General features: G+C 47.1%; 1 protein-coding gene across 6 annotated transcripts in view; it reads right to left on the bottom strand.

Moving 5' to 3' along the window:
- The window catches only part of PTPN13 (protein tyrosine phosphatase non-receptor type 13), a 238,727-nt gene that overhangs the window by 118,996 nt on the left and 92,965 nt on the right, over positions 1–26,766 (bottom strand). For all 6 annotated transcript variants that reach the window (XM_090037019.1, XM_090037020.1, XM_090037021.1 and 3 more), the window contains 2 exons: positions 25,273–25,458; positions 15,347–15,440 (listed from right to left, as the gene is read on the bottom strand). In XM_090037019.1, coding sequence (XP_089893145.1) covers positions 15,347–15,440; positions 25,273–25,458 — 280 coding nt within the window. The remainder of the gene's footprint in view (positions 1–15,346; positions 15,441–25,272; positions 25,459–26,766) is intronic.

Below are 26,766 nucleotides of genomic sequence, written 5' to 3'. Positions count from 1 at the left end.
TGCAGGCAGTGAAATCTTCAAACTTACCATTTTCTGAAATTAATAAAGCATACTTCTAGCCTAGAAACTTACGTATCCAAACTATAAAACTACAAATGAAAGGCCATTACAAGACCACAATACACTCTAATAAGAACTGCAGTGGTCATGCTGATGTCAGACCTTGCGTTAGGACAGGGTATGTTATGAAGGAAGAATGAGATAGTTGACCTAAATCACTATATGTGGTGACCTCACTGGTTTCTCTTTGAACAAGAGCACAGGAGAACATTGCCCTATACAACTAGGTCACGTCCAGATGAAAAAAAAAGTTCCCTGAACTGCAAATTTGCAATGCGGGGGCAAAATTAGATCCCTGGATATCCAGGGGTCAAAAAATACCCCAGGCAGAAAAAGTGGGGCAGGGCATGTGGCAGGGCACTGTTGGTGCCTGGCACTTTAAGGGCCAAGCCAAGCAGCCAGCAGGTGCTTAACTGCGGCAGCCATTTTAGATCTATGGCTGCCTATATAAACAGGGCAGTTTGCTGCTGGCAGGGCAGGCAGTAACACTGCCTGGAACATCCTGGAGGTAAGGGCAGGAGCTGTAGGAGATGGTTTGGAGGCTCCTGGTCCTGGGCATGACCTAAAACTGCACCCTGCTGGGAGTGGGTGGCCTGGTGGGGCTCTCAGTGGTGCGGGAGACCCCAGGAAATGCCAGGCCAGTTATCACCCTGGTGAAAGGCAAGTAGGGGTGCCTTAACCCCAGCCCTCACCTCTGGGTATACCAGGTAAGCTCTGGAGGCACCTAAGCCTGCTGGAGGAGTGACCCTGCAGGGCCAGGCATGCTTCCAGGAGCACCTGAACCAGGAATGGGGGACCCTGATCCCTAACTGCAGCCAGGAGGTGAAAATCCACCCCTGAGGCACTTGATTGGTCCATGCTGGGGCCAGGACTAGAAGGGTCAGAAGGGCCAGGGGCTTATCACGAGGGACACCCATGATGAGCAAAGAAGTTCAGGGTCCCAACTGGCCTGAGATGGGGCCAGGGCTTATGGAAGCTAAAGGTCCCATGATTGGGGGCCACAGCTAAAGGGTGAAGGGGACAGTTGAGTCAACTGCCTGAGATGCCATCTGTGAGGCTTGGGGTGCGGTGTGGGGGTGCAATGGAGCTGTGGATAGCCCCCTGCCCCCACAACATCGGGGTGTAAAATAGGCAGCTTCCTGCCTTAACTACCAACATGATTAATTAACAAGGTATGGCAGGAGAGACAAGTGGGTAGTGTGCCCAGAGGCAGGTGGGTAAACTAGCCCCGTGGCTAGTCAGGGACCCCCTACTTTGCCACAGGGCACAGTCCAGGACCATGCCCAGAGGCTTGGGTCCTCCAGAAATGCTCTGGTAGTCAGCCAGAGCATCTCTATGGCTGGCTCTTGTCCTGGTGCTAAAGCATGCTACATGCACGTGCAGGGCAGGTAGCACGCCAGCCGCAGGGAGCTGGACCTGGGCTCCATGCCATAAATGGTGGTGGTGCTGGAGGAGGGGGAGGGGGAAGGGGACCATGGGAAGACCACCACCAGCCCCATCCTCCACCCATTCCCCGAGCCTCCCTGATAGCTGCCCAGCCCGGCCCCATCCCCCTCCTGCCCCCTGTGCCCCTCTATCACTGCCTTGCCTGGCCCCATCCCCTGCTTGCCCCTCAAGCTCCCTGATCGCTGGGCCCATCCCCCACATGGCCCCCCAAGTCCCACCTATCAGTGCCCTGCGCAGCCCCAGAATCAGGACAATTTGTGGGGGAAGCCCTGCACTCACCAGCAGTAGCAGCTACGGGGGTTGGGGTCTAGTGGAGCAGCCATCAGGGGATCAGGTGGGGGTGTGGGGCCAGGCAGGGCAGCCATAAGGGGGCTACAGGAGCTGGCAGGGGATGGGGCTGGGCAGGGCAGCAGTCCAGGGGCTGGGGGAGCAAGTGGGGGTGATATCCTCTGTGGGGGCCATGTGGCCCCTGTTGGAGGGGCTGTAGCCCCTGTTGGGCTTGTGGCCCCTGTGGGGAGGCTGTAGCCCTTTGGTGGGGCAAACTGTGAGCTGTGCAGGGGGGCTGTGCCCTGCAGGGGGCAGAGGACCCACCCATCCTGAGCAGGTCTCCCACACTTACCCTCAGCTCCCCACATCCCCCCAACCCTGTTCTGCAAACCTCACATCCCCCCAGCACACACTCTGCATGCCCAGATGCCACACAGGATGAGACTTGCTGGTGGGAGCTGTGGCTGAAGGGGCAGTTGTCCCCACACCCTGGTTAGTGAAGGGGTTGGGGGGAGCTCTAACTGCTCTATGGTAAGAAAACCAAAGGCAAACAGCAAAGGCAAAACATACAGGTATTTATAATTTATTTTACTATGATGACAGACACTGGTAGGCTTCCAAACTGCTTTAACACTGCAGATGTATCAATAAAACACTGCCCAACTGATCTCTCTCTCTCTCTCTAGCGATCTTTTGTTTTAATAGTGGAGGAACATGGACTTCGGAATTTTTTTTTTTTTTTTAAATCAAGGATTTTTCAGTTTTCAGCTAGGGCACACCAGAATTCCTGCTGGGGAGACTAGTGGCAGGACACAGGCAGAGGAGCCTGCTCAGAGCAGGCACCTTGGACCCAGCTGGAAGTGGCTGACATTCTAGCCAAATGGGGCCAGGAGGACATGTTTTAACAGTTCAAAGCAGGCCACCACACTGGGAACATCTTCCAGGCAATATCTGCCCAGATGGCTGGGCAGGGGTACACATGGCAGTAGTGCTGCATAAAGGCCAACTCTGCACCCACAGCCCACTGGTCCAGAAGGGCAGATGCCTCTACTGGCTATGCAGTCCCCATCCGGGTCTGGCAGGTGCACAGCAGGTCACAGCCAGACAGCAGCCCCTACTTCAAGACTGCTGAAGTAGGTAAAGGGTGCAGGGAAGTCTCAGGGGTGCTTCAGCAGTCCAGCTGGCAAAAGGGGTCATGTCCCCAGGTACCAATTGGCTGGGCCCCAGAAGTACCTGAGAGTGAGTAGCCCTGAGTTGCTTGCCAGGGCAGCTTTTTGTACTGATGGGGCCAGGCCAGGGCAGCTTTTTACACTGCTGGGCCCAGCAACCAGGCTCTAGCTCCCACTGGCAGCAGATCTGGGAGGAGCCAGGCAGGGTTATTTTTCCCCAACTTGCACCACACCAGCTCTAGTTTTTATTCTCTATAAAGGAGCTAGAACACTCAGTGTTTTAAATCTACTTCTCTACATGAGAGCTTTTGCAAACATTCTCTGGAACTTCTTTCTAGGTAGCTAAACTTAAGAAAAAAATTCTGAAGAGTGCCAAATAAGCACAGCAATTTTTATATAAAAATGTCTTTTGTTTCTTCATAATTCCATAGACTGTAACGATCAGGAGTGGGGATACATCTGTTGTTTTTCTGTTTGTTTAATCATATAGCTAAACAGAGAATTTGTCAACACCTAAGGTTTTACCCAGGATGTTGAATCATTTCCTCCCCTGGTTTAATAGTTTCAAATGAATGCAACCCACATGAAGATAAGGCTGCTCACTTTGACAAAACCCTTTAAAATGATCCCTCATTCTATAGAAGTGCCTATATCCTATCAATATAATTAAGAGGTGAAAGTTTGCTTGACAGACCATCATCAGATAACTCTCTCCATTAATAATTCTATGTTCCTAGGACTCTTGAGGGGTCATCACCCTTTTGCCACTGCAGGCTGGAGCTTGCGATACAGATGCGACAGCAGCCTAGAAGTTTCTGACCTTTTCCCCTGAGCTGGCAGCTCCCCCACTAACCCAACCTCTGCAGTGAGGGAAGCACAGATGAGTCAGAGCAGCCACTCAACACCTGAGAAGAGAGCAGCAGAGGGAATAGGCAGCATGGCATGGCTCCATGTCACTGATCCCTCATGCCAGACTGGATCTTTGCGGAATGAATTGGACCACTGTGGGACAGATCCGGCTTCTGCCATCATAGGTTACCAACTTCTGCTCTATACAGTTCAAAGCCAGAGAAATTTATGGAGGTGAAGACTGGGCAGTGAAGATGGTAAGGATATCTTGAAAAGAGGAGCTGTTTCTACCACAATTAATATTTTTCCTTTGTGAGCTTATAAATTGATGGTAAACATCTGAATTTAGTGGGTGAGTAGATGAGGAAAACCACCAGCATTTTCATAATAATTAGAGCTGGACAAACAGAATCCAATCTTGGTAAGGAATTGTGTGGCCAGGACCTTGTGTCAGATTTGGATAGGGCTCTGCACAGATGTTTCATCTTGAAGAATCAGGGACATAAAACTTATAACAACTAATTGGATTAGTATATTTTCAATCTGTGGTTATGAATCGGTTGTGAGGACCTTACCATTAAAAAAAAAATTAATAGAAAAAAAGAACAGTCATATAAACTGATAAATCATCAGTTTTCAAACACCTTGCAGGAAGATACGATACCAAATGGCACATCTTAAAATAAATACAGTAAACTGTCTGGTAACCGGCACCTTACAAGCTGGCATGCTCTGTTAACTGGCATGCGGCTTGTAAGGAAAACTCCGAGCCCCCACAGCCTGGGGCTAAGCAGCCTGCACTGCCGAGCACCCATGGCTCGGGGGCATAACAGGCTGCACAGGGCTGTGCATGCTATTTTGGCACTGACATTTGTGTGGCACCTGGAGGATTTCTATAATTTGCAATTCTCGAAACAGTTAAAAAAAGGACATATGTATTAGACAACTCTAACTCAAATATACACAACAGATAAAAAGTAGGGGTGTGCAAAGCTTTGGTAACTGATTCGATTCAGAGAAGATTCAGCCTGAGAAGAGAGAGTGGGTGGGGGGGAGGGGAAGACTGACATCTCTAGCTAGACAGTGACTGTGATCTTTCACTGAGTCTCCTTCTAATCACAGTCCTCTGGGGGAGGGACGTAGAAACAGCATATAAGCCTCTGCCTGCAGCCTTTCTGTCTCTTTTGTGAGCTGTTTTTGTCTGAGCAACACCATCTGAAAGGTACTACAGGACTGGCTTGGCTTCCCAGTCACTCTCCTGCTAGTCTGTTTTCTTGGAAAGGATCAGATACAGCTTACTAAATACCCTTACCTAGAATCCCTCTACTTATTCCTATCCCATCTATTTCCTTCAACTTATTCATCCCCCAATAACCTTTTATTAGTTCTTGTTATGTTTTTCCCCCACACTTTAAAAGAAAGCTGTATTTTCCCTGGCAGTATGATCCATCACTGTGCAGGAAAGCACATACATACACACACAGTAAAGACAACCAAGAAGAAGAGATGTCAGACACATACAGTAATCAGAGACGAGGAAGAGATATTAGCTAGCTAAATACAAACAAAGAAGAGAGCTTCACACACAAAGAGGCACATTTTCCAGCACAACAAAGATTAATATGAAGCATGCTGGAAAGGCAGGTGCCAGGTATTCTGGCAGGGGAGGGAGAGGGGATAGAGGGGGTAGGGGCAGAGTTGCAAGTTCTGCACCCTCCAAACAAACATAGATGCATCCTTTTTCCTGGCAGCGATGAGTCTTCTGGGAGCAGTACCTGTCCCTACACCTGCACCACCTCCCCTAACACCAGAAATAGCCACCAGCACCAACATGACAGTCTCCTCCACCCCAATTTCATCTCCCAGCATGAGCCTCCCACTGCCAGAGGAGGAGCTGAATCTGGAAGCAGGGGACCTGAGTGCCCTAGCAAAAGAAATTCTAGGGAATAAGGGGGCATCTGAGTTTGTGCTCCACACCCCTCAAAGTTCCACTAGAGCCAGGTCTCCTTCTCTGGAAGGTATCTCGGAAGAAGTTCAGGTTGAGGTTGTTGAGGCAAGTGGCTCAGCTGAGTCAGCTCCTGTTGTTGTTGTGCCTCACCCTGCTGCAGAGGGGGAAAGGGCAGGATCCTCATCCTCATTCCAGAAGCAGGGGGATACTGTAGTGTGGGATCATTTTGAGGTGGCAGATGATCCCAAGTATGCCATCTCCCAGCACCGCCAAAGGCAGATTCAGCTGGGGCAAGGATGTGAAATGCTTCACCACCATGGCAATGCTGCTGCATCTCAGGAGGCAGCACCCCTTTGCCCTTACTCCTCCTCAGCCTGGCAGCAGTGGGAACATGCACAAAGGGAAGTCCCCCTCTTGCTCCAAAGCCTCCGTCCACATGCAGAGCCAGGCCACCCTGGAGCAGTGGGGGAAAGCCGCAGACAAAGTGGGATGCATTGCAAGGGTGAGCGAGGTCACCCAGAGCATCGCAGAGATGCTTGCTCTGGATGGCCAGCCCTTCTTCTTAGTTGAGTGGCCAGGGTTCAGGTGGCTCATGACACTCATGGCCCCATCCTACCAAGTGCCCGCACATACCACCTTTAGCAGGACAGTGGTGCCCTCCCTGTATGAGGCATGCAGAGAGTACTTGATGGAAGAGCTGCGCAAGGCAGGTCCACAGGTAGCTTTACACTTCACCTCCAACATTTGCAGCAGCTGGGGTGGAGATCATGCCTACCTCTCCATCACAGGGCTGTTGCGATCAGTCAGGGCATCGGTGGGCTCTCCTTCAAATACAGGTGATGGATGAGTCCTACACAGCAAGAAAGATCATGGTGGCCATGAACCACATGGTGCTGGAATGGCTCCTTGGGCAGGCTGAGCTCACCTGTGGGTTCATAGTCACTGACAGGGGGGCCAATATGGTCAAGGTGGTCTGTGATGCCAACTTCGTTGGCATCCACTGTGTGGCAGACAAACACTATCCATAGTCAGGGATGCCTTGGAGAGGGGACAGGGCTGCCAGTGATGGCACTGTCACTATCACCCAGCTGATTGCCAAATGCATGAAGGTGGCAGGCTACTTCCACTGCAGCATCAAAGGGGGCAAGATGCTGTAGGACAAATGGGCAGAGCTGAGCATCCCACAGCACGCAATCATGCAGGATGTGGAGACTCAGTGGAACTCCACATACTTAATGCTGGAAAGGCTGGTGGAGCAACTGAAGGGCATCCATGAGATAGCTTTGCTTGGGGAGATTGGGATCAGTGGCCCCCTCAACAAAGCGGAGTGGGATATCACTTCCCAGATCCTGGGTGTCCCCAAGCCCTTCCTAGAGGCCACCGACACTCAGCGCTGGTGATGCCCTCCTTAGCCAGGTGATATCCATAGTCAAGGAACTTGAGAACCAAATGGAGAAGTTCCAGGGGATCAATGTTCCTGGCTGGGGCATGCCACTTCTACCAGAGATACAGGCACTGGTGAAGCGGCTGAAGGAGGGCATCAAAAAATGAGTGGCTTCTTTGCAGTTCAGTACAGTCCATGTGCTGGCAGGCATGTGTGACCGAAGGGTAAAGGGGAGCATGTGCAGCATGAAAACCCTCGATCACTGGACAGAGTTGCTTGTGAACAGAGTCAGGCAGAAGTGCAGAGGCAAGGGGATGTGGAAGAGGGGGATCCACTTTCCCATGCTAGCGCTCCCAGCCCCAGCCAGTCTCTACGGCAGCTGCTGCCAAAGTGGAACAAACATATGGGTTCAATGTTGGGGTCCAGACGCACCAGACCCCACGCTCAGGTAGGTAGCAACAAGGCTTTGATGGCTACCCATCTTGCTGAGGACATGGAACCGCTGGACTGTGACCCCTCGGCCTATGATGCCTGGAAATGCCAGGACCAAGGACCTCCCTAGTGAAAGGTGGGTAGAACGTGCTTCATAACCTCCAGCCACAAGATGCACAGTCCTGGGTGGGCAAAGTCCAGACCCCTAAGATCTTTGAGAGGCCTGAGGCTTGGTGGTTGCAATGGACTTGTGAAGCTTCAGGTGATCTCAGCCTAGCTGCCTGGGATGCCATCTGTGAGGCATGGGCTTTCGGGTTTAAACTCTTTATCAGGCTGAGGAAGCATCTAGTTGGTTTGTGTGTGCTCTTCCTGGATGGAAGGAATAGTAAAGAAACCAGAGGCTGGCATGCAATGCAGGCAAGAAAGCCAGTCAGTGAAAATGGAAATGGAGGCATCAGGGGGTAACAGACAGGCCAGGGTAGCGGGGAAGGGGGATGTAGCAGGTAAAAGTGGAGAGATACCTGGGGAGTCAGATGTCTGGCAGGTTGCAGTGTGTCATAAATCCAATGTGTATATTGAGTCCATGAGTTTCTCTATATAGGAGGTTGATGAAGTGAAGTTCATAGGTCTGTCTGTGGAAAGTGGCTTGTAAATTCCCTTTGAGGATCAGGACTGAGAGACTGGAGACAGAGTGGTTTGCTTGTGAGAAATGTGCTCTCACAGGCACATTGGGTATTCTTGTCTGTAATACATTCTGGTGTGCAGTTTGTGGGGGTATTGGAGATATGCTGGCAGGTTTCTTGTCATGGTATGATCTGGATCCATTTGGTGTGTTTTGGGCTGGAGGAAGTTGGCTTCTGGTGATGAGGTTATCAAGGTTTGGTGCTTGTTTGATTTTACAAACCACTTTTCACAGGCGGGCCTATGAACTTCACTTCATCAACCTCCTAGATAGAGAAACTCATGAACTCAATATAGATATCGGATTCATGACACTACAATCTGCCTGACATCTCCCCAGGTAGCAGTAGGTACCTCTCCCTTACTCCAGCCTGTCTCTCATCCCCTGACACCTCAGTTTCCATTTTCACTAACTGGCTTTCTTCCCTGCATTACATGCCAGCCTCTGGCTTCCTTACTATTCCTTCTATCCAGGAAGAGCACCCACACACACCAACTAGATGCTAGTTCGGCCTGACAAGGGTTTTTAAACCCGAAAGCTTGCAAAGAAGAATTTCTCTAACCATTTAGTTGGTCTAATAAAAGATATCAGATTGACCCTAAGAACCTTGTCTGGCTATGTCCTTAGACCAACACAGCTACAACCTACACCCCCTTAATACACACAAGTGACACAAGTTTTGCTTTCAGCAGTTAGAGGTGCTGTTTCACAGAAACCACTGCACCACTCTGCCTGAAACCTGGCAGGCTTCCCTCATGCCCACACAAGGGGCTATGTATGTGGCAAGACAGGTGCTAATGAGGGCGACCTTTTAATGCTTCACTCCCAGAGCCGGAGGCGGCAGTTTAGTTTCTCACCAGACAGCAAGGGAAGAACATCTCCTTGCTAAGCCCCGTGCCAGGAAGTACTTGGACGCATAAGGGCTGAGGCTATATGGGGGGGAGGAGGCCCCATATCATCCTGGGCATGACATAAAACTGCACCTTGCCAGGGTAGGAAGGCCTGGGTGGGATTGCCAATGACATGGCAGCCCCAGGAAACGCCAGAACCACAAACCTCTCTGGTGGAAGGCAGGTAGGAGCAGGAGACAGCTAATAACATCCAGGCAGCTCAGTCCTGGCTGGGGAAAGCCCAGACGTGTAAGATCTTTGAGAGGCTTGAGGCTTACTGGTTGCAGTAGAGTTGTAAGCATGAGAACAGGGGCACCGTGCCTGCAGTTTTCAATATCCTGCTGCCTTAACACACACACAAAGTCACGTATGTCACGAGTTTTGCTTATTAGCACCTTGAGGTCCAGTTTCCCAGAAAATACTGCACCTATCTCCTTGAAACCTCAAAGGCTTCATGGCCTCAGCAGGAGCTAGCATGCCTGCAGTTTTCATTGAAATCTGCCAAAAATGACAAAGTTATTGGTATTTCAGTGATTCCCCATTATAGTCCATAACTGAATCACCAAATCTTTCCGAATCAGTGCTGAATCTTTTGAAGCCAATTTGGCCAAATTGATTCAGGTCAGTGATCTGAATCTTCGAACTGAATCACCGTTCTCCAAATCAGCCAAATCCAAATCCAAATCGAATACTCCCTATTCACACAGGCCTAATAAACAGTCTAATGTAGAAAGCAGGCAAGAACTGAACATTCCACTCTTTATTTTACTTTTCTTAGGCACATCTTTATTTGGGCCACCTACTATTTTGGCAATCTAGGATTATTACTGGTGTGATTACTAATGCATTCTAGCCCTCTCGTTGCCAGACAGCTTGATGCTGTACCTTTAGGAGAGGCTGATCTAGTGCTAATGCAGAATTAGCATCAGTGGGCATGAGTAGATGAAATGGGGGACCTAAATTGAAGCAGTGGGTTTTTAAAAACACTGCTTCAATTTAGGGCAAAGTAAACCCCTTTGTCTTACTGCCTCTCCAGCGGTGAGAAGGGGAGGGCGAGCCGCCAGTGGGTGGAGCAGTCCCTGGGCTGCAGTGGCAGGGGATGATGGCTGGTGCTTCCCTCTGTGGCAGCAGTGCCCCTTCCCACCCCCCCACCCCCCAGTGGCACCCACCTGCAGGCACCTGGCTCAGGCAGTCCCAGGAGGGGCACCACAGCTGTGGAAGGAAGGACCGGGTTCCCACACAGCTCATGTAGGCAGGCAGGCTCGCTGCTTTTTTTTTTTTTTCTCTCTGGTGGAGCCTGCCTTCCTGGGCTGCTGCCCAGCTGCCTGCACGTGCTACTTGGACAGTCCCTGAGCCGCAAGGAGCCTGGTACTTCGCTCCACGGGTGTAGGGCATCAAAGTAAAACTCCTTGGAGGTGTTTTAGTTTGCTGTCCCCGGAAGTCATTTAAGGTGCATTACGCAGCTGAATATGCAATATGCTGCCAACGCATGAAACACCAACACCATTAAAGTGGTGCAAAAGCATTTTACTCACTTAAAGTATCATGTACACATGCCCCTTGTTTTGTCTACACATGCCCACTAAAAAGTATGCATCCTTGAAGATAGAAATATTAAAAGGCCTATATTCTCTGCATTTGGACAGCTACTTGTCACTCATTAGTCATTACACAATCACCTCTGCTTGCTCTGCTTTATGAAATGCCTATTGGAACTAACAGATATGCTCATCCACAGATGCTGTCTGATTCCATACTCCCAGTGATGGACTAAAATGGGGATTAGGGAGAGCAGCTGACAGAGTGAAGAGTCAGCAAGGTGGTGTTCAGAGGGAGGAGATAGAAAGCCAGCACAAGGGGACAGGGAGGTTGGGGAATACACTTAGAAAACAAGGCCAGGAGCAAAGAGAACAGAATTCCTTAGGGTTTCAACACAATGAGGGCAGGGCCAGAAAATCAGCAGTATGAACCAAGTAGGCCTGAAGCAGGACAGATAACCAATAGAGAAATTAAAACCCTGAATCTGTATCTAGGAACATCAATATATTTTATTTCTTTGCAGACTGAATGCCGGGCTCTTCTTTTAAAGCAATGTAGGACCCTAATATGTAGCTCCTAATAGAGTCAGAGTATGCTTACATTTATTAAAACCCTGGGGAACCTTACCAATACCACCAACCTAGTATATAAATTAATGGTATATAGCTCAGGGATGGCCAACTTATGGCACAGGTACTGTAATTGGCATCTGCAGCCTCTGTGTGTGGCATGTGGCAGATGACAGAGATGACAAGCAGCACAGGGGCAGATAGCGTAGGAAGCAGAATGCAAAGTAGCAAATTGGGCAAAGACCACAGGGAAGGAAGCAGAAAGCATAGCAGTAGATTAGACAGGGGACACACTTCATCCACATTACATAGGGGTGAATTTAAGTGCAGAAGAGGTAGTTGCTTGACAGCGGGCTTTATAAAAAATTGATCCTAACTTTATTGCCCCTGATAATTCAGTGCCAGGCACATGAAAGTCCTTACTCTAACTTGTTCTTCTGAGCAGTTAGGAGGATGAACATAAAACTAGCAACACTGGGGTATTTACTGAAAAAACAATTTGGATCCAAAATTTGCTTTTAGGCGATACCCATCTGCAAGCATCATTCATCTCTCTACTGAACATTCTCAAATTTTAGTTTATCCTGCACAGCCTTGGAATTCCTGGGAAGGATTGGGCCCCTCCAGCCTCTGGAGTACCCACCTGACTTTTCCCACTTACATAAACACTCTGGGGGAGCCTGGGGGTATGTCTCTGAGCAAGGAAAGCCCAGAATTCCATGCTTTTGAAGGCATACCCCCAGGATCTTGTGAACATGTCTCCTGAAGCAGGTAACCCCACCCAGGCTCTCCCTGTTTACTGACACATGCCCAGAAGATCCCAGGGGATGCATTTCCTCTAGGCTTTCTTCACTTAAAGAGATGCATACCCAGAAGGTGTGGGGAGGTACAAGAGATGGGACATTCTCAGCTTCCCATGCCTCCAAGCTGGACCCCATGCTGCATTTCATGCCACCTTGTGCTTTGTGTGGAGACATGGCTCAGTATGGATCCTGGTTCAGGGTGATGGTGAGGTATGGAGTGGTGTGGGAGCTGGGGAATCCCCAGCATCCTGTGCCTCCTTGTTGGGATCCACGTTGACTTGTTCCCCTGCATGAGGCATGGGTGAGCATAGGACCTGGTGCAGGTCCCAGCATGGAGGCATGGGGTGCCAGGAATTCCACAGCTCCTGCAACACCCTGTGCCACCTTGCTAGGACCAGTGCTGCAAGAGTTAGTGCGAATTCTGATAAGGAGGTGCAGGGCAGTGCAAGAGGCATGGAATCCCCTAGCAAGGTGAACATATCACCCCTTGTCCCACACTGGCCAAGGGCCTGATGAACGGACACGGTGTGAGGTCTGTTTTACTTAGTAAAGCGGATCTGTTTCTGTTTGGCAACATCTGTGTGTACCCTAAATAAGTAGTAACTTTCTATACAACATTAGTTCTACTTTTGTCACTTGTTCATTTTTTTTCTCATCTTCTCGCATTACTTTTTTTTCAAAAATACACACTCTTCATCTTTAGTGTGATTTGTGAGAGAATTAACTGCAATTTTGAGAAGGTTTAACATCAATCATTTAGGCGTATGTTTAAGGGGATGGTGTCAGGGAAACAGCCTGATAAGGAGAATGCCTTTTATCAACTTGATATCATTGGCTCAACACTGGCACCGCCTCAAAGTTGTGCAGTGATGGAAATGAAAATACATTCCCATCCCACACTATATGATACAACACCCCCCCCCCCCAAAAAAAAAAATCCCTATAACTTCAGGGCAAGGACTGAAAGGAGACACTGAATAGCACTGTTATTATTCCACATATCAGGGTGAGTTACATTAGTGAATGCTATATATTACTTTCTATCTAACTAGGTCCTTATCTGTGCTTCCTCAGCCCAGCATCTACTGCTGCTCCTGTTGTGCCAGATTTGGACAGAGGACTTCATAAGGATCATAGGACTGTAAAGAGCCTCCTGGGCCAGTAAATCCAGTCCCTTTCATCTACAGGCTACTGTTACCCCAAGGTATCTCTCTAATCACCTCTTCAAACCTTCACCTATACTGACAAGGAACAATATCTGAAACATCAGCAAATGCCCTGTAATATGATGCAGTCAAGCTGAGGAGATGAGGGCACTGAGAAGGCCCTACCAATAAAGTGAAAAGGTATACCTAAGCATATATTAATTAGTTATTTCCACATCCAGGTCTAGCAGTCCAGATGTTTTCTGTATCCAGGTCTGTCAGTCCAGGGAGAAAAGGAAAGATTGCAATGTGACAGGGCAATATAACTTACCTTAAAAAGGAACAGATAGAAAGAGACAACTAACTTCAGATCACTTTAAAACAGTGGTGCTCAACATTTTTGGCCAGTGGGCCGGATGGGCAGTGCTCAGGCCATCCAGAGGCTGGATCCAGCTGATAGTCCCAATTCGGCATGAGGCGGTCATGGCAGGTCATCTGACTGCACGGAGGGGGGCAGGGGGCACCCTGGCTCCAACCTGGCTCTGCGGAGGGGAGGGAGAGGGCATGACCCAGTCCCATGGGGAAAAAGTGGCATGGCCTAGCCCCAACCCAGGCCCACAGGGAAAGAGGGCATGGCCCAGCCTCATCTAGCCGAGGGGGTGTGGGGGAGGGGCATGATTTGGCCCCAGCCTGCTGCACAGGACTTTCAGGATTGGGAGTTTGGCAGTTGGGGAGGGTGGCCATATTTATTGCCACCAGCCCCCTGCTGCTAAATTTCTTGATCTGCAGGGAGCCCTGTGGGCTGAATACCTACGGCTCTGCAGGCCAGAATTAGCCCACGGGCTAGAAGTTGAACACCTCTGCTTTAAAACATCAGGATGTTGATATTTCTAACTGAGAGTGGTTGAGCAAAGCAGATTCATCTACTCCAGGATCTCTTAACTCTTCTTTCACCCAGTGAGCCCACAAGAAAAAACAACACTAAAAGAATCCTGTTATTCTTGGCATCTTGAAAGTAAAGGGATGGCTTAAAGCCAAAGAAGGTCAAAATGGCTAGCCAAACCCTCAGCTCCACAGAGCTTCAAAGCCAGATGCCACATCCCAAATCTTTTAGTAAACAGCATTTCTTAAATAAAATTAAAAAAAACTTTTTAACCATCTCACTTAAGTACTAAGTGATATAAAGAAATACAGGGTGGAAAGAAAAATATCTTGCACTGTGGTGCTTTAACTAAATCAGAGGCTACAGCAGGAAAACACCTATTAGTTCATCTATTCCATCAGCAGACATTAAATAAAATACCCTGTGGTTTAAAGACCATGGAGATACTGGCCTGAACTATAATACAAAGCTCCAAAATTTAGAAATATAACCCAACTAGAAGCTTTGTTATTAACACACAGTTAAGACTGTGAAGATGTACAACTTACTTCAACAGAAATTATTTCTGCTACAAGCCTCCAGCAGAAAGTTATAGGGGTAAGGCCAAAAGGGGGAAAAAAATCAAAGAACAAAAGAAACAAATACAAATAATGCTTGGAATGGAGATTTTAAGTTCAGGACTCACAATGGAATTTAAGAAGAAACAGTAAAAATGACTCCTCAGCAATACAAATTTTAAAAAAGTACAAAAAAAAAAGATATTGCTATGTACGGATGACAGACATGTGGTTAGAAATTGAAGATAATCTAATAAGCCTCAAGAACTAAATGAGCACTTTGCTTCTGATTTCAAAAAGGATAATGTTGTATGATCCTGCACTGAGCCCTCAAATTCTGGTTAGGCTAAAGCCAATCTTTCAGAAAGGTATACAGTCTTATGTTAATGATTTCAAGTGATGATGAACTGATATAAATAGTTCTAATAGTGAAATACTCTTAATAAGAAATCTTACCCTAAACAGAATATGAGAATTAGTTTTTTAAATGTACCATTTTAATCATGGGTTTTTTAAAGTTATATATTTTCAGCACAACTGTTATTATCTGTTGTCATTAAGAGCTTAGCTGAACAGTGTTCTTTGAAGCACCAACTCTCAGACTTCTGAGCAAGTCAATGAGGGTTCATCTTCCCTTATAACACTCATTTGGTTGGCATAATATCCTACCAGTCTTCCACAAGGCTAGTGCCCCTGTTGTCCTAATCACAGAAGAATGTTTACCTGTGGGAAGTCCTTTTCCTCTCAGCCTGTCCCGAATGGCCTGGCTCCTGTCTGGCTGTGATTTTCTATCTCCATTGCTGGAAAGCTGATCCATCTGAAAATGGGCAATAACACAAAGTCACATGTTTTGGAAAGACTGTTTTATAACGAAGGCTGGATGGTTCCAGACAAAGGTCAGCATGTTTAGTAGGAAATTGGCCCTCTGTGGCAAATACATATTTAACATAAAAGATTAACAAACATTTATATTGTATTTGGTCTGCTAACTTCAGAATGATTTTTATAAAATAGGATTAACAGAGCTTCCTTAAAGTTTAATCTTTCAGAAATCCCCCTGCCCTGCCCCCCCCCATACATTTCATCTTGACAATATTTATTTGGTACATTTTAGACAATATGATCTATTATAGACACTATAAAGAATAAACCCACAAGCCTACAAAACAAGAATTTTTTTTCATTAAAATAAATTGGAAAGAAAATAACTGAAGTAGCTTTAGGTCAGTGATTCCCTACCTTTTTAGACTCAAGGCACCCCTTGGAAAGTGTCAGCTCTTAGTTTTCACTCAATTTTATAGAAAAATAGAGCAATTCTTCTGTTGCAAAGAACTCAGAAAAAACAGATCAGAGTGTTTTTAACACTGTGGATTTCTGCTTCAACTATCTGGATTTATGTATGCATACCTAACAGTACTAACTTTGAGTGGCACCCCATTCTTAAAAGGATCTCAAGAGATCCTGGTTGAGAATCACTGCTTTAGAGATTCCCCATAAATGCCCAGGGTACATTTGCCAGGTTCAGTTCTTTACCTATTACTAAAGAAAGCTTTTATGTAAATGTAGAAGTAAATGTAATTTTGGCTGTTATGCACAGGCAGCTATGCCACTGGGACATATAATATCTTTAAGTGTTTCCCAGTAGCATTTCCTTAATCCATTGGTCAGGCCACATTCCAGCTCTTGAAATTAAGTAAGTAACATTTTATCATAGCTTTCCACCTTTTAAGCATGCATTCAGTACATACATTCATCTTACTTGAGGCACATCTAAACATATAATGCAAAGATAGGGTTACCATATTTCCAGTTCCAAAGGAAAGAACACCCATCAGGGGGATACCTCACTCCCCACCCATAACCCCCTGTCCCTGCTGCTTCCCCTCATTCCCGACCCACAATTCCTCAATCCCCTGGGCTAGGCTGGTGACCCTCAGTCCCAACTTGCAGCTCCCTGACCAGTGCCTCTCACTACTGATCTGCAGTCCCCTGGCCCTGCTGGTGCCCCTCACTCCTGACCCCCAGCCCCCCTAGTACCCTACACTCCTAATCCACAAGCCCCCCCACCCTTTCCCGTGCCCTCACTCCCAAGCCACAGCCCCCCTAGCCCTGCTGGTACCCCTCCTGATCCAAAGTTGCCCTGCTCCTCCCTGGTGGAGGGGGCCCCAGCTATCCCTGTCCTAACCGGGCTGGAGCATGGCAAGTCCAATTCACGTCGGTGGCAGTGGAATAAGTCCAGCCCCACCATGGGCTGGAGGAGGCAGGAGGAGAGGCTTGTGGTACCCCCTGCACTGTGCTGGGGCTCCCACGCCATGCCAGCCCATGCCTTTCCCTTCCTCCCCATCCTGGCAGTGTCTTCTGACCGCTCTGGCCCTGTGAGCACAAGCATGAGCACCAGCCTCTGTGCCGCTGGCCCAGCCATGGAGTTCCCAGCTGCACTCAAAGGGTCCCACCACCCCCTTCCCCCACTGAACAAAGCATGCACCCCTCCCCCACCACCCTGCCCCAGCCCCAGCCCCAGCGCCACCAGGCACCTTCACACATCTAGGTCCTCCCCCTGCCCCCCACACATACACAGACCCCCAAATAGCCCTGGCCCTCCAGCCTCCACAGACATATGTGCATCCAGCTGTGCAGCTGTTCCCGCGACCCTGACTGGTTGCATGCTGACCACATGTGTGTGTGCGTACAAACGTATGTGTGCCTGCTGTTTCCAGCTGCCCTCCCCCTGCTCCCATCAGTGGAGTAGAATAAAATTGTGGCCATTTGTTCAGATTTCAAAAAACCGCTGAGATGGAGATCAGAGAACTCAAAAAGAGAACTTGCCTGGGAAAACTCAACTGCTTTATGCTGTACCTACAATATTTAGCCAACCTTTTAAGTTAGAAACTGGTAGATTTTGTACTGATGCTTATAAAAACCATGCTGGCTTCTGTCACATTGAAATGCAAACAAGTAGCAATAACAGACTGAACCACTCACTTCTCCCTCTGTCATTTATAAAATATGTAAAAATATGAAACACAGCCAGTCAATATGACATTTTACAATGGGTTTCACACAAAGAGATAACTTACTGTATCATGCAAGAGAAAATGCATGACACAGAATGCACCATACAAAATTCAAGTAGGTCAAATCCTGCATTCCTGAATTCTCTGTGACCTTGCACATCACATTCTCTATACATAATCTGTGTCCTTATATATTAGGTCCAAGTATTAGGCATCTGTATAGAGATAGCCATTAAAATAATGAAGGAATCAATTTGGCCTGGGCTAAAACAGTGAGTGATTTTTCAGGTAAGGTGCTGTGAGATCCTTTTAAGGGTACCATGCAATATTCATAGTTCAATGTCCAATGTTTTTCTGTGTTTATTTTTTCCTTGAGAGAATGTTCAAAAGTATTCTGACCTGCTGTGGTCTGAGTTTTTGTGCAAAAGAACTGCCTCAATAGTCTTCCGTAGTCAAAAATGAGTGAAAGCTGGCATTTTCTGAGGAATCCCTTGACCCTGAAGAGGATGAGTACCAATGTGCTAAAATAACCACAGGCAAAAGAAGGAAAGGGAGAAAGAGCCCAGGGAGAGCCCCAGGTGGGGAAGATTGCAAGGGAGAAGCTGCAGGAGAGCTGGCCCAGGGAAGTAGGGACTGTGAATGCTTACTGCAGAGCTAACTGTTCTGCAGTAGAGCAATAGGACAATGTCTGCATGAGCAGTAGGAAGCCTACTGCAGTGCTAGCTGCTGCACAGTACAACTACAGGCACAACACTGCAGGGGAGGCAAAGGTGTTACTGAGCCTAATTACAAGGCATGTGTGGCCAGCCCTGGGGATTCACCTGGTTGGAAAGGGGCAGACCCTGAGAGAGAAGCTAGGGCCAGGGTCCAGAGCCAGAGCAGACAATCTGGCCCCAGAGGCTGAAGAGGGAAGAGCTCTGTGGTGAGGTGCCTGTTGTTGAGTGATGGACTGTGAGCATGCTATGCCTGGAGACAGCAAGTGAAAGGCTGAGGGCTAGTAGAAGGCTAAGCCCCATGGCTGGATAGGAGTTTCGGTATATAGTCAGGAGGCTAGAGGTTTAGTTTAACCAGAGTACTTATGCTTTTGGTTTTAGTTTTAACCTCTAGTTTAGGTTTGTGACTGTCAGGAAAGGTGGAGTGTTTGAGGACATGGGAGTGTCTTCAGCCCTGCCAGGGAGTGGAGAAGGGTGCAGTCAGGGCCAAGGGCCCACAGCCTAGATAGGTGAAAGCCAGGGCCAGGGCCCTAGGAGCCCAGGAAGGGCACAAACCAAGCCAGGGGGCCCAACCAGAGAAGGGCAGAATCAGGGCCAGGGGCCCAGTGCCCAGAGAAGGGCAAGAATGGGGCCAGGGGTCCAGCACAAGGGATACAGAAGCCAGAGGCCCAGACAAGGCTGAGGGCAAGATAGCTGGATCCGAAACCGTGGGCCAGGGCTGGAGGCTTGCAGCCAAAGGAAAAGGGTGTAGGCTGAGAAGGTCAAGGCCCCAACAAAGAAGTGACTGTACAGTAACTCTGCAAGGCATAGGGCATAGCTGATACCAGCAGGGTCCAGGAGGGATCTGCTGGCAGTTAGGAGAACAGCAGCTTGATCTAGGATCCTTAGGCAGCCTTTCTTTTGATCAAACAAATACATCCAGGCATGGTAGGCAAGAGAGAAGGGGAGTGACCTTAGAGCTGGAGCAGGGCAAGTGTTGCATGGTCACCAGGAGACGTCCTGTCCAGCTCTGGAACACAAACCTCTCTACAGAAGGAAACAGAAGAATGGGGTGGGTTTCCTCACTCTGGTTTCCTGTCTTGTTTACTGTATATGCGGCCCGCCAAGCCATTTTATCTGGCTAGCAGCGGTGGCAGTGCCGCCACCGCCGCCATGGAGCATGGAGCCATGGCAGCGACGGCAGGGCAGGAGCAAGGCGAGGCAAGATAGGCAGAGCCTGCCCGCAGGCCCCAACTGGCAGTGAGGGGAGCTGCTTACTCCTGCGGGGCCGGGCTCATCACAGCTGGGTCCTGCTGCTGTTGTCCCGAGGGCTGGAGACAGTGCATCCAGCCTGTTCCTTGGCTCCGCCTCTTGCCCCGGCATGTGGCCAGGGGAGCTGCAGCATGGCCTGCCTGCATGCGTGGTGGAGGGAGGCACGAGGTGGACACATGGTGGACGGAGGTAAGTTCCTGCACGTGGAGCTGGGGGCACCTGGGGCCGGGCTGGAGGCACAGGGTAAGTTCCCGCGCGGAGCTGGGGGCGCCTCGGGGTGGGGCCGGGCTTGGGTGAACGGAGGCATGGGGTAAGTTCCCGTGCAGAGCTGGGGGTGCCTCAGGACCGGGCCAAGGCTGCAGGGCACACGGTTGCCAGAGCCGGGCTGGGCGGGAGGCGGGAGGAGCTCGGGCCAGAGGCTACATTTGTCCCCTCTGGGCCAGGCTCCTCCTGTCCAGCCCAGCTCTGGCAACCGTGTGCCCTGCAGCCCTGTCCCAGGGCCTCCAGCTCTGCGCGGGAACTTACGGATGTCAATTCAGCCCCCTCCTCCCATGCCTTCCTCCCCTTCTGCATTTCCCCTCTGTTGGTACTGCCCCACTCTCAACAGTAGAGATGGGGCAGAGGGGCAAGCAGGGCTGGGGCTGGAAACAAGGCAGCATCAAGGGTCAGGGGGCTGTTGGGGAGATGCCCCGAATCAGAGGGAAGGAGGCAGTAGTGTTGGGGAAAGAACACCAGGCCAGGGCCAGGAACAGGCAGAGGAAGGGCTAGGATTAAATGAAAGGAGAGATCCTTTCCCTGCCTGTGGGGAAGGGTGAGATGGGAACAGCAGGAGAGGACACACGGCCTGTGGGGAATGGAAGAGGTGGAGGAGGCAGTAACTAAACGGACAACCCCTGCCTCCCTCACCCAGGACACCCCCCACCTGTCTGCTCTGCTCCCTCCCTGCTGCTCTCTTGGCCCTTGGGAATCGGGTACTTAGAAGGGGGCTGTGAAAGGTAAGAGGGAAGTGTTGTTGTTGAGGAGGAGGAGACAAGCAGTTGGTTTGAATTTGGAGCTGGCATCTTTTTTAATTGGGAGATGTACTGAATGTGCTGGACTGATATTACAGGTTGCAGGAATGAAGACATGAGGCAAGGGCCTCTCTCTGCCTTTGGGTGAATCACTGATGAACCAGGGCTCCTCTGGGGTCCCCCGCTGTCCAGTCTGCAGAGCTGCAGGTCTCCTGCAGCTACAGCACTGCTCCGCATGGGCACCTGAAGCTGGGGTGGTAGGAACTGTGGGACCCTGCCCCACTCAGAGCAAGCCCCAAGCTGAAACCAGTGAGAAGCTACAGCCCTCTAACAGATTTTAGCAAGGGAAATCACTTTTGTTGATGCTTGCCCATTTCTCCAGCTCCTGCACAGAGGAGCTGATTGGGACTGTTCAAGAAGGAGGCAGAGCTCTTTTGCATCTACTCAACTGTGCAATCTACTCTCAAAAGAGAACAGCAAGAATATAGAGCAGAAAAAGGCCAGCAACACAAGAGTCAGGTATAGACATTACACTTTTACCAGTGTAAATGATTGGAAACCAGTGTATGCCCATAACAGAACAGAAGTTTGGCATGCATAGACTGAGGTAAAAATGGCAGAACCAGGTCTAAGATTTGCCCCACAACCAAGGGGCAAATGTGTGTTCTTGGTTAGGAAAGTCAGTAAGACCTTGAGCATGCTGGGAGGGAGAGGAAAATGTTGGAGGCTGGCAGCCTAAGGGCCCTGTGGAGAGTGTTTGGAGGGAACTTTCTCTATGAACAGGAAAAGGGTTTGATAGATTGAAACAGGTTGTCCCACTGAAACACTGACTGATCAGCAGGGATCTGGGTTTTCCGTTTCCTAAAGAAAAATGGAGAAAATCATGGACATTTCCCTTTGCCAGGGGAAACCGTGGATTTCTCATTTTCCTGGAGAAACCCATGGATTTTGCTGTTTTGCAAAGAGCTCTCTGCAGGCTGGCACAGTTCTAGCTTGGTTGAAATCAAAATTCAGGATGTAGGTTAAGGTGTGGGTTAAGTCCTGCCCTGACTCCCCATTGGCATTTGAGGTTGCACTTGACATATGATGGCAGCACCTGCACATGTCAGGCTGTACCTTACATATTATGACTATACCTGATGGGTGGGGGTCCATATTGATACCACAGTATTATTACATAGTAATAAAATGGTGATTTTGAACTGGTGAGTTGTTTTTAACTTCACCTGTCTCTGCCAAACTAGTTTTTCTATGACTAAAATTAATTTTGGCTCTATTAGCTACAGGGCCTACGCCATGCTCAAAAAATGGCGAATCAGAGGAAATGAAAAATTGATGCTGAATGTCAAGTTTTCAAAGATAGTTGGACCACTGACTTTTTTGTTATTGAACAAAACGGGAACATCCTGTGTCTGATTTGCCAAGAGAAAGTAGCTATTTGCAAGGAGTACAATGTGAAACGACATTATTGTACAAAACATGCAAATAAATTTGACAGCCTGGTGGGTCAGATTAGAACTGATTGGGTGAACTCTCTAAAACAGAGCATGAATGGACAACAGTCTTTTTTCAAAGCTGCAAGGCAGAATTCTGAGGCAGCAACCAAAATCAGTTTCTTGATATCCGAGCCAGTAGAGAAGAGAGGGAAACCTTTGTCTGATGGAGAATTTGTGAAAGATTGCTTGGGCATATTTACATCTGAGGTATTCCCTGATAAACAGTCAATGGTGGAGAATATCAGCCTTTCACATCAGACAGTTGCTAGAAGAGTAGATGACATGGCATCCAACATTGAAGATTCACTGTTGAAAAGACTCAGTGCCTGTCAGTTTTACAGCTTGGGGGTTGATGAAAGCACAGATGTGAGCGATACAGCTCAACGGGCAATCTTTGTACGAGGAGTAACCAAACAATTCCATGTTGTTGAGGAACTGCTCAACTTATGTCCAATGAAAGGGAAAACAACAGGACAGGACATTTTCAATGAAGTAAAACATGTCTTGTTGAAATTCAATCTTCCAGAGGACAAACTCTGTGGTCTAACAACTGATGGAGCCCCTGCCATGATGGGCAAGCACAATGGATTTGTCAGTTTACTGGTCAAGTCAGTGCTTCAGGATGTCATCACACTTCACTGCATAATTCACCAGGAACAACTGTGTGCAAAGGCCCTGGAGATGAAACATGTGATGGAAAAGGTTGTTTCTATAGTCCGTTTCATAAGGTCAAAGGGGCTTAATCATAGACAGTTCCAAGAACTTCTTGCTGAGATAGGATCAGACCATGATGATGTTATTTACTTCTGCCAAGTTCGTTGGCTCAGCAGGGCAGCCACGCTAGCCAGATTCTGGTCACTGCTTGAAGAAATTAAAACCTTCATGACGACAAAGGAAAAGATGTTAGCTTTATGGACGATGATACATGGCTGAATGACTTGACATTCCTAGCTGACATCACCAAGTATCTTGCAGATTTGAATCTAAAACTACAAGGGAAGGATCAATTTGTCAACAGACTGTATGAACACATCCAATCCTTCATTCATAATCTGAAATTGTTTCAGATACAGTTGAATAAAAAGAATGTCAACCATTTCACAGCACTATTAACAAGATGTGCTGAGACTGTGAACCATGACAAGTATTCTGCACTGATCGGCCTTCTGCTGGATGAATTCAAAGAAAGATTTGCGGATTTCAGGTAACACAGCAATGAGTTGAAGCTGTTTGCAGATCCATTTGGAACAGATACACCGATGCTCCTGACACGTTCCAAATGGAACTAATCGACATCCAAAATAACGGTGCTGTGAAGAGAACTTTTGCAGAACATAACCTACTGATATTTTATAGTCAATGTATTACATGGCACTCTTTCCCAAATCTATTGAATCATGCACTTTGGTTCATTGCACTGTTTGGCAGCACGTAATGCTGTGAACAGCTTTTCTCAAGAATGAAGAACATAAAAACAAAATCAAGATCACTTTTGACAGATGAACATTTATCTGGAATACTCCGCATCGCCACATCAAGTGTGCCAGTAGATATTGACAACTCGCGCAAGCAAAAACAATGCCAGGTATCACACTAAAGAAATCAGTGTTCATTGTAGTTTTCAGAAAGTTAATAAGAGTAGACTTGTATACACTGTTTTTACACTGTGTACCGGATGTGTTACTAACAAGTTATTAATGCGATAAAAGTAAATCTTCTTGAAGATTATTCTCAAAAATGCCCATATTTTGTTGCTTTGATTAGTTTCCACTCTGGGTGATATCTTTTCCACATTTGATCTGTCGACTTGCATTATGCTTCTTTCATTCATTGAGAAGAGAGTAGAAGCAAAAGTGTTTATTTTAGTCAAGTGTTTGGTATTATTTCATTCTTGCTTCTATATTGTTTTTATTTTGGATTTTACACATTTCCAGACCCATTTCATTGTCACTTCCTGCAACTTCATTGGTGTGAAAGGTCATGTTACATCACTTCCTGCTGTGATACCACTTCCTGTGAGGTCTTTGAATATGGCTCGCCAGCTACATCACTTCCTGCTGTGATACCACTTCCTGTGATGTCTTTGAATATGGCTCGCCAGCCCACTGGATGATAAAAAGTTCGTCATCCGGCCCCACATTCACAAAAAGGTTGGACACCTCTGCTGTAGATAATGTTATCATAGTTATTCCAATACATGGATGAAATAGGGATGTGAATGATTGAAATAAGGCTCAGTTCAGACAAATGGTAAGGGATGTTGATTCACAGAAGAAAACAGAATTAGCCAAATCTCAATAATCATCCCCTCTATTACTGAAGTGAGACAAAACAGGGGCTTTCATGAATTAAAAAAGGATGAAATGAAAATTAGAAATAAAGTTGATATCATCAATAGTTAATGAGCTCCATTTGTATTCAGAATCCTAAAATTATTTAACCATCCTATGAGTATGCACTAATGCAACAGTGAAGGGAGAGGTTGCCAGTCAGGAATGGTAACTTTGTGAAACTAGTTAATGTGGTTTCACTCACATCTGAAAATAATTTAGTATGTTTGTCATCATTATATAATATAGTCCCTTCATAGTAATAATGGCTGACAGCTCAGTAGAGCCCAAGAAGAATTTAAATGGATGCCTGGTAAGATAAGATTCCTCTTTTCCTTCAACTTTCCAAAATTCAAGTTAAAATTTAAAAGGAAAATCCTGTCAATTAAAAAAAAAAGACTTAAATATTGTTTGAGGTACATGCCTGCCCTTGAGCATCCCCTGGAATTTTTGTTGTTTTACAATATAATTTCTAATTTTTCAAATAATATTTCTCCATATGATCACAAGGTTATGTAGAAGAAAAAAGAAAACAACTTTCCTGGAGAAACAGTGAAATGGACTGCCCCAAAAGCACTGCTGAATGCACAATCTCACAAAAACAAGAGAAAAACCAGAAAAATTACTGTTTTAATATTTCAATTTTTTTTTTTTTGCAGATGTTACTTGTTTAAAAAATAGGTAAAAATATTTGAACAGAAGGGAAAGTTTTTTTGGTTGAGTGTCCCATTAAGCAAAATGGAGAGAATAAAGAACAAGCAGCATAAAGACTTTGAACTAAATTCTTCACTATGTGCAGATCCAAGTTATTGCTCAATGGCTTGTAAACACTTACCGCAGACAGGCTTCCCAGAACTAGTTTAACCAACTGTTTCACATATGAGAAAGAAGGTGCGCAATTACTGTTTCTTATATGGGCACTGCAGGCATCCAGAACAGTTCGTACAGACAGACGGGAATAAATGGCATCTTCACATAGGCCAAGCAGTATGCTGTTTAGATGGTCTCCGAGCTTGATGGGCTGATTATAAAATAGACAAAGAAGAAACACTGTTAAACATTTAGCATTTATGAATCATACACATACTTAATGATACATACGATGGATTCTGTTTTCAAAATCTTCAAATGAGTGTCACTGAGACTTTTTTTCCCTGTCACTGTGGTGCAATATAATCAATCTAAAAATAATCTCAGAGATGGGGAAGACAGAATGATCTGCTGATTACAGTTTGGGGGACTGAAATTTAGGACTCTAATTTAATTCCTAGCTCTGTCACTGACATGTCTGATCTTGGGCTAGTCACACAGCCTATCAAAGTGAGTTTAATCATTTCTTATCTCAAAGTTGTAAGGGCTAATTATGATTTTTCAAATGCTTTGACAACCTTGAGTAAGACTAAATGCCATCCTCATTTTAACTGCTAACCATAAGGTACTTTATGAGCAAGTACTACAAAATTTGTTTGTGAGCCCTGACAAATAAATGTACTTTAGAGGCTTCCATAAATATTTAAATTAGGCCTCCAAAGTTTTACTTCAAAGGCATTTGCACTTCCATAGTCTAGGAAGATATTAGAGTACATCAGTATTAGGAAGAAGGCACTGAGGGAAAAAAATGTCTGGCTAAGAAGTGAAACCTTGCAATTATGAGATAACACACATATGGTTGTGAGATATTTAGCCATTTTCCCCCTCAGTCAATCCTGTAATAATTTAAGTGGAATAATATTCTCCAGGACATGCACTAGTCATTGATAACACCTCTTCCCAGATGCCACAAGCACTTGGACTTCAGCCCTGTGCCTCCCTACGCACCCAGAGTGGGTGGTTATCTTAGCGTTGCATGCCCTGTCATGCATTACTTCTTACCAACACATTAAGTTATCACAGTTTTTCCAGTTTTTGTTTTTTATATCTCAGTACAAAATCGATTCATTAACACCCTGATTTAACATACTGATTTTATTAACACAGGATTTTGACATTTAAGCACACTGGTTGGCATTACTGTTTCAGGAAACATACGCACAGAGGAAGAGGTGGAAAACCACCATGAACACTGGTAGACCTACAGTATAAAACACAGCCAGCATGACAGTACAAGGGCTCCAGAACTGCTACACAGCCATGTACGTCCCTGAAGGCACAGAGGAGCAGATGAGCCACTGCAGAAGCACAGCCACAGTCTCATCATCTGTGGAATCCAGTACCATTTCTGAGCACTAGGCTCTTCAAATTCTAGCCATTCAGAACCAAAAAGATGGGATTGTGGGCAGTCACAGAACTAAAGAGTTGGGAGTTCTTTGCTGCTTCTTTCCCCAATCTG

The sequence above is a fragment of the Crocodylus siamensis genome, chromosome 2, assembly GCF_052110815.1.
Source record: "Crocodylus siamensis isolate JL-2025a chromosome 2, ASM5211081v1, whole genome shotgun sequence".
NCBI lineage: Eukaryota > Metazoa > Chordata > Crocodylia > Crocodylidae > Crocodylus > Crocodylus siamensis.
This window is presented reverse-complemented; position numbering and strand designations above follow the sequence as displayed.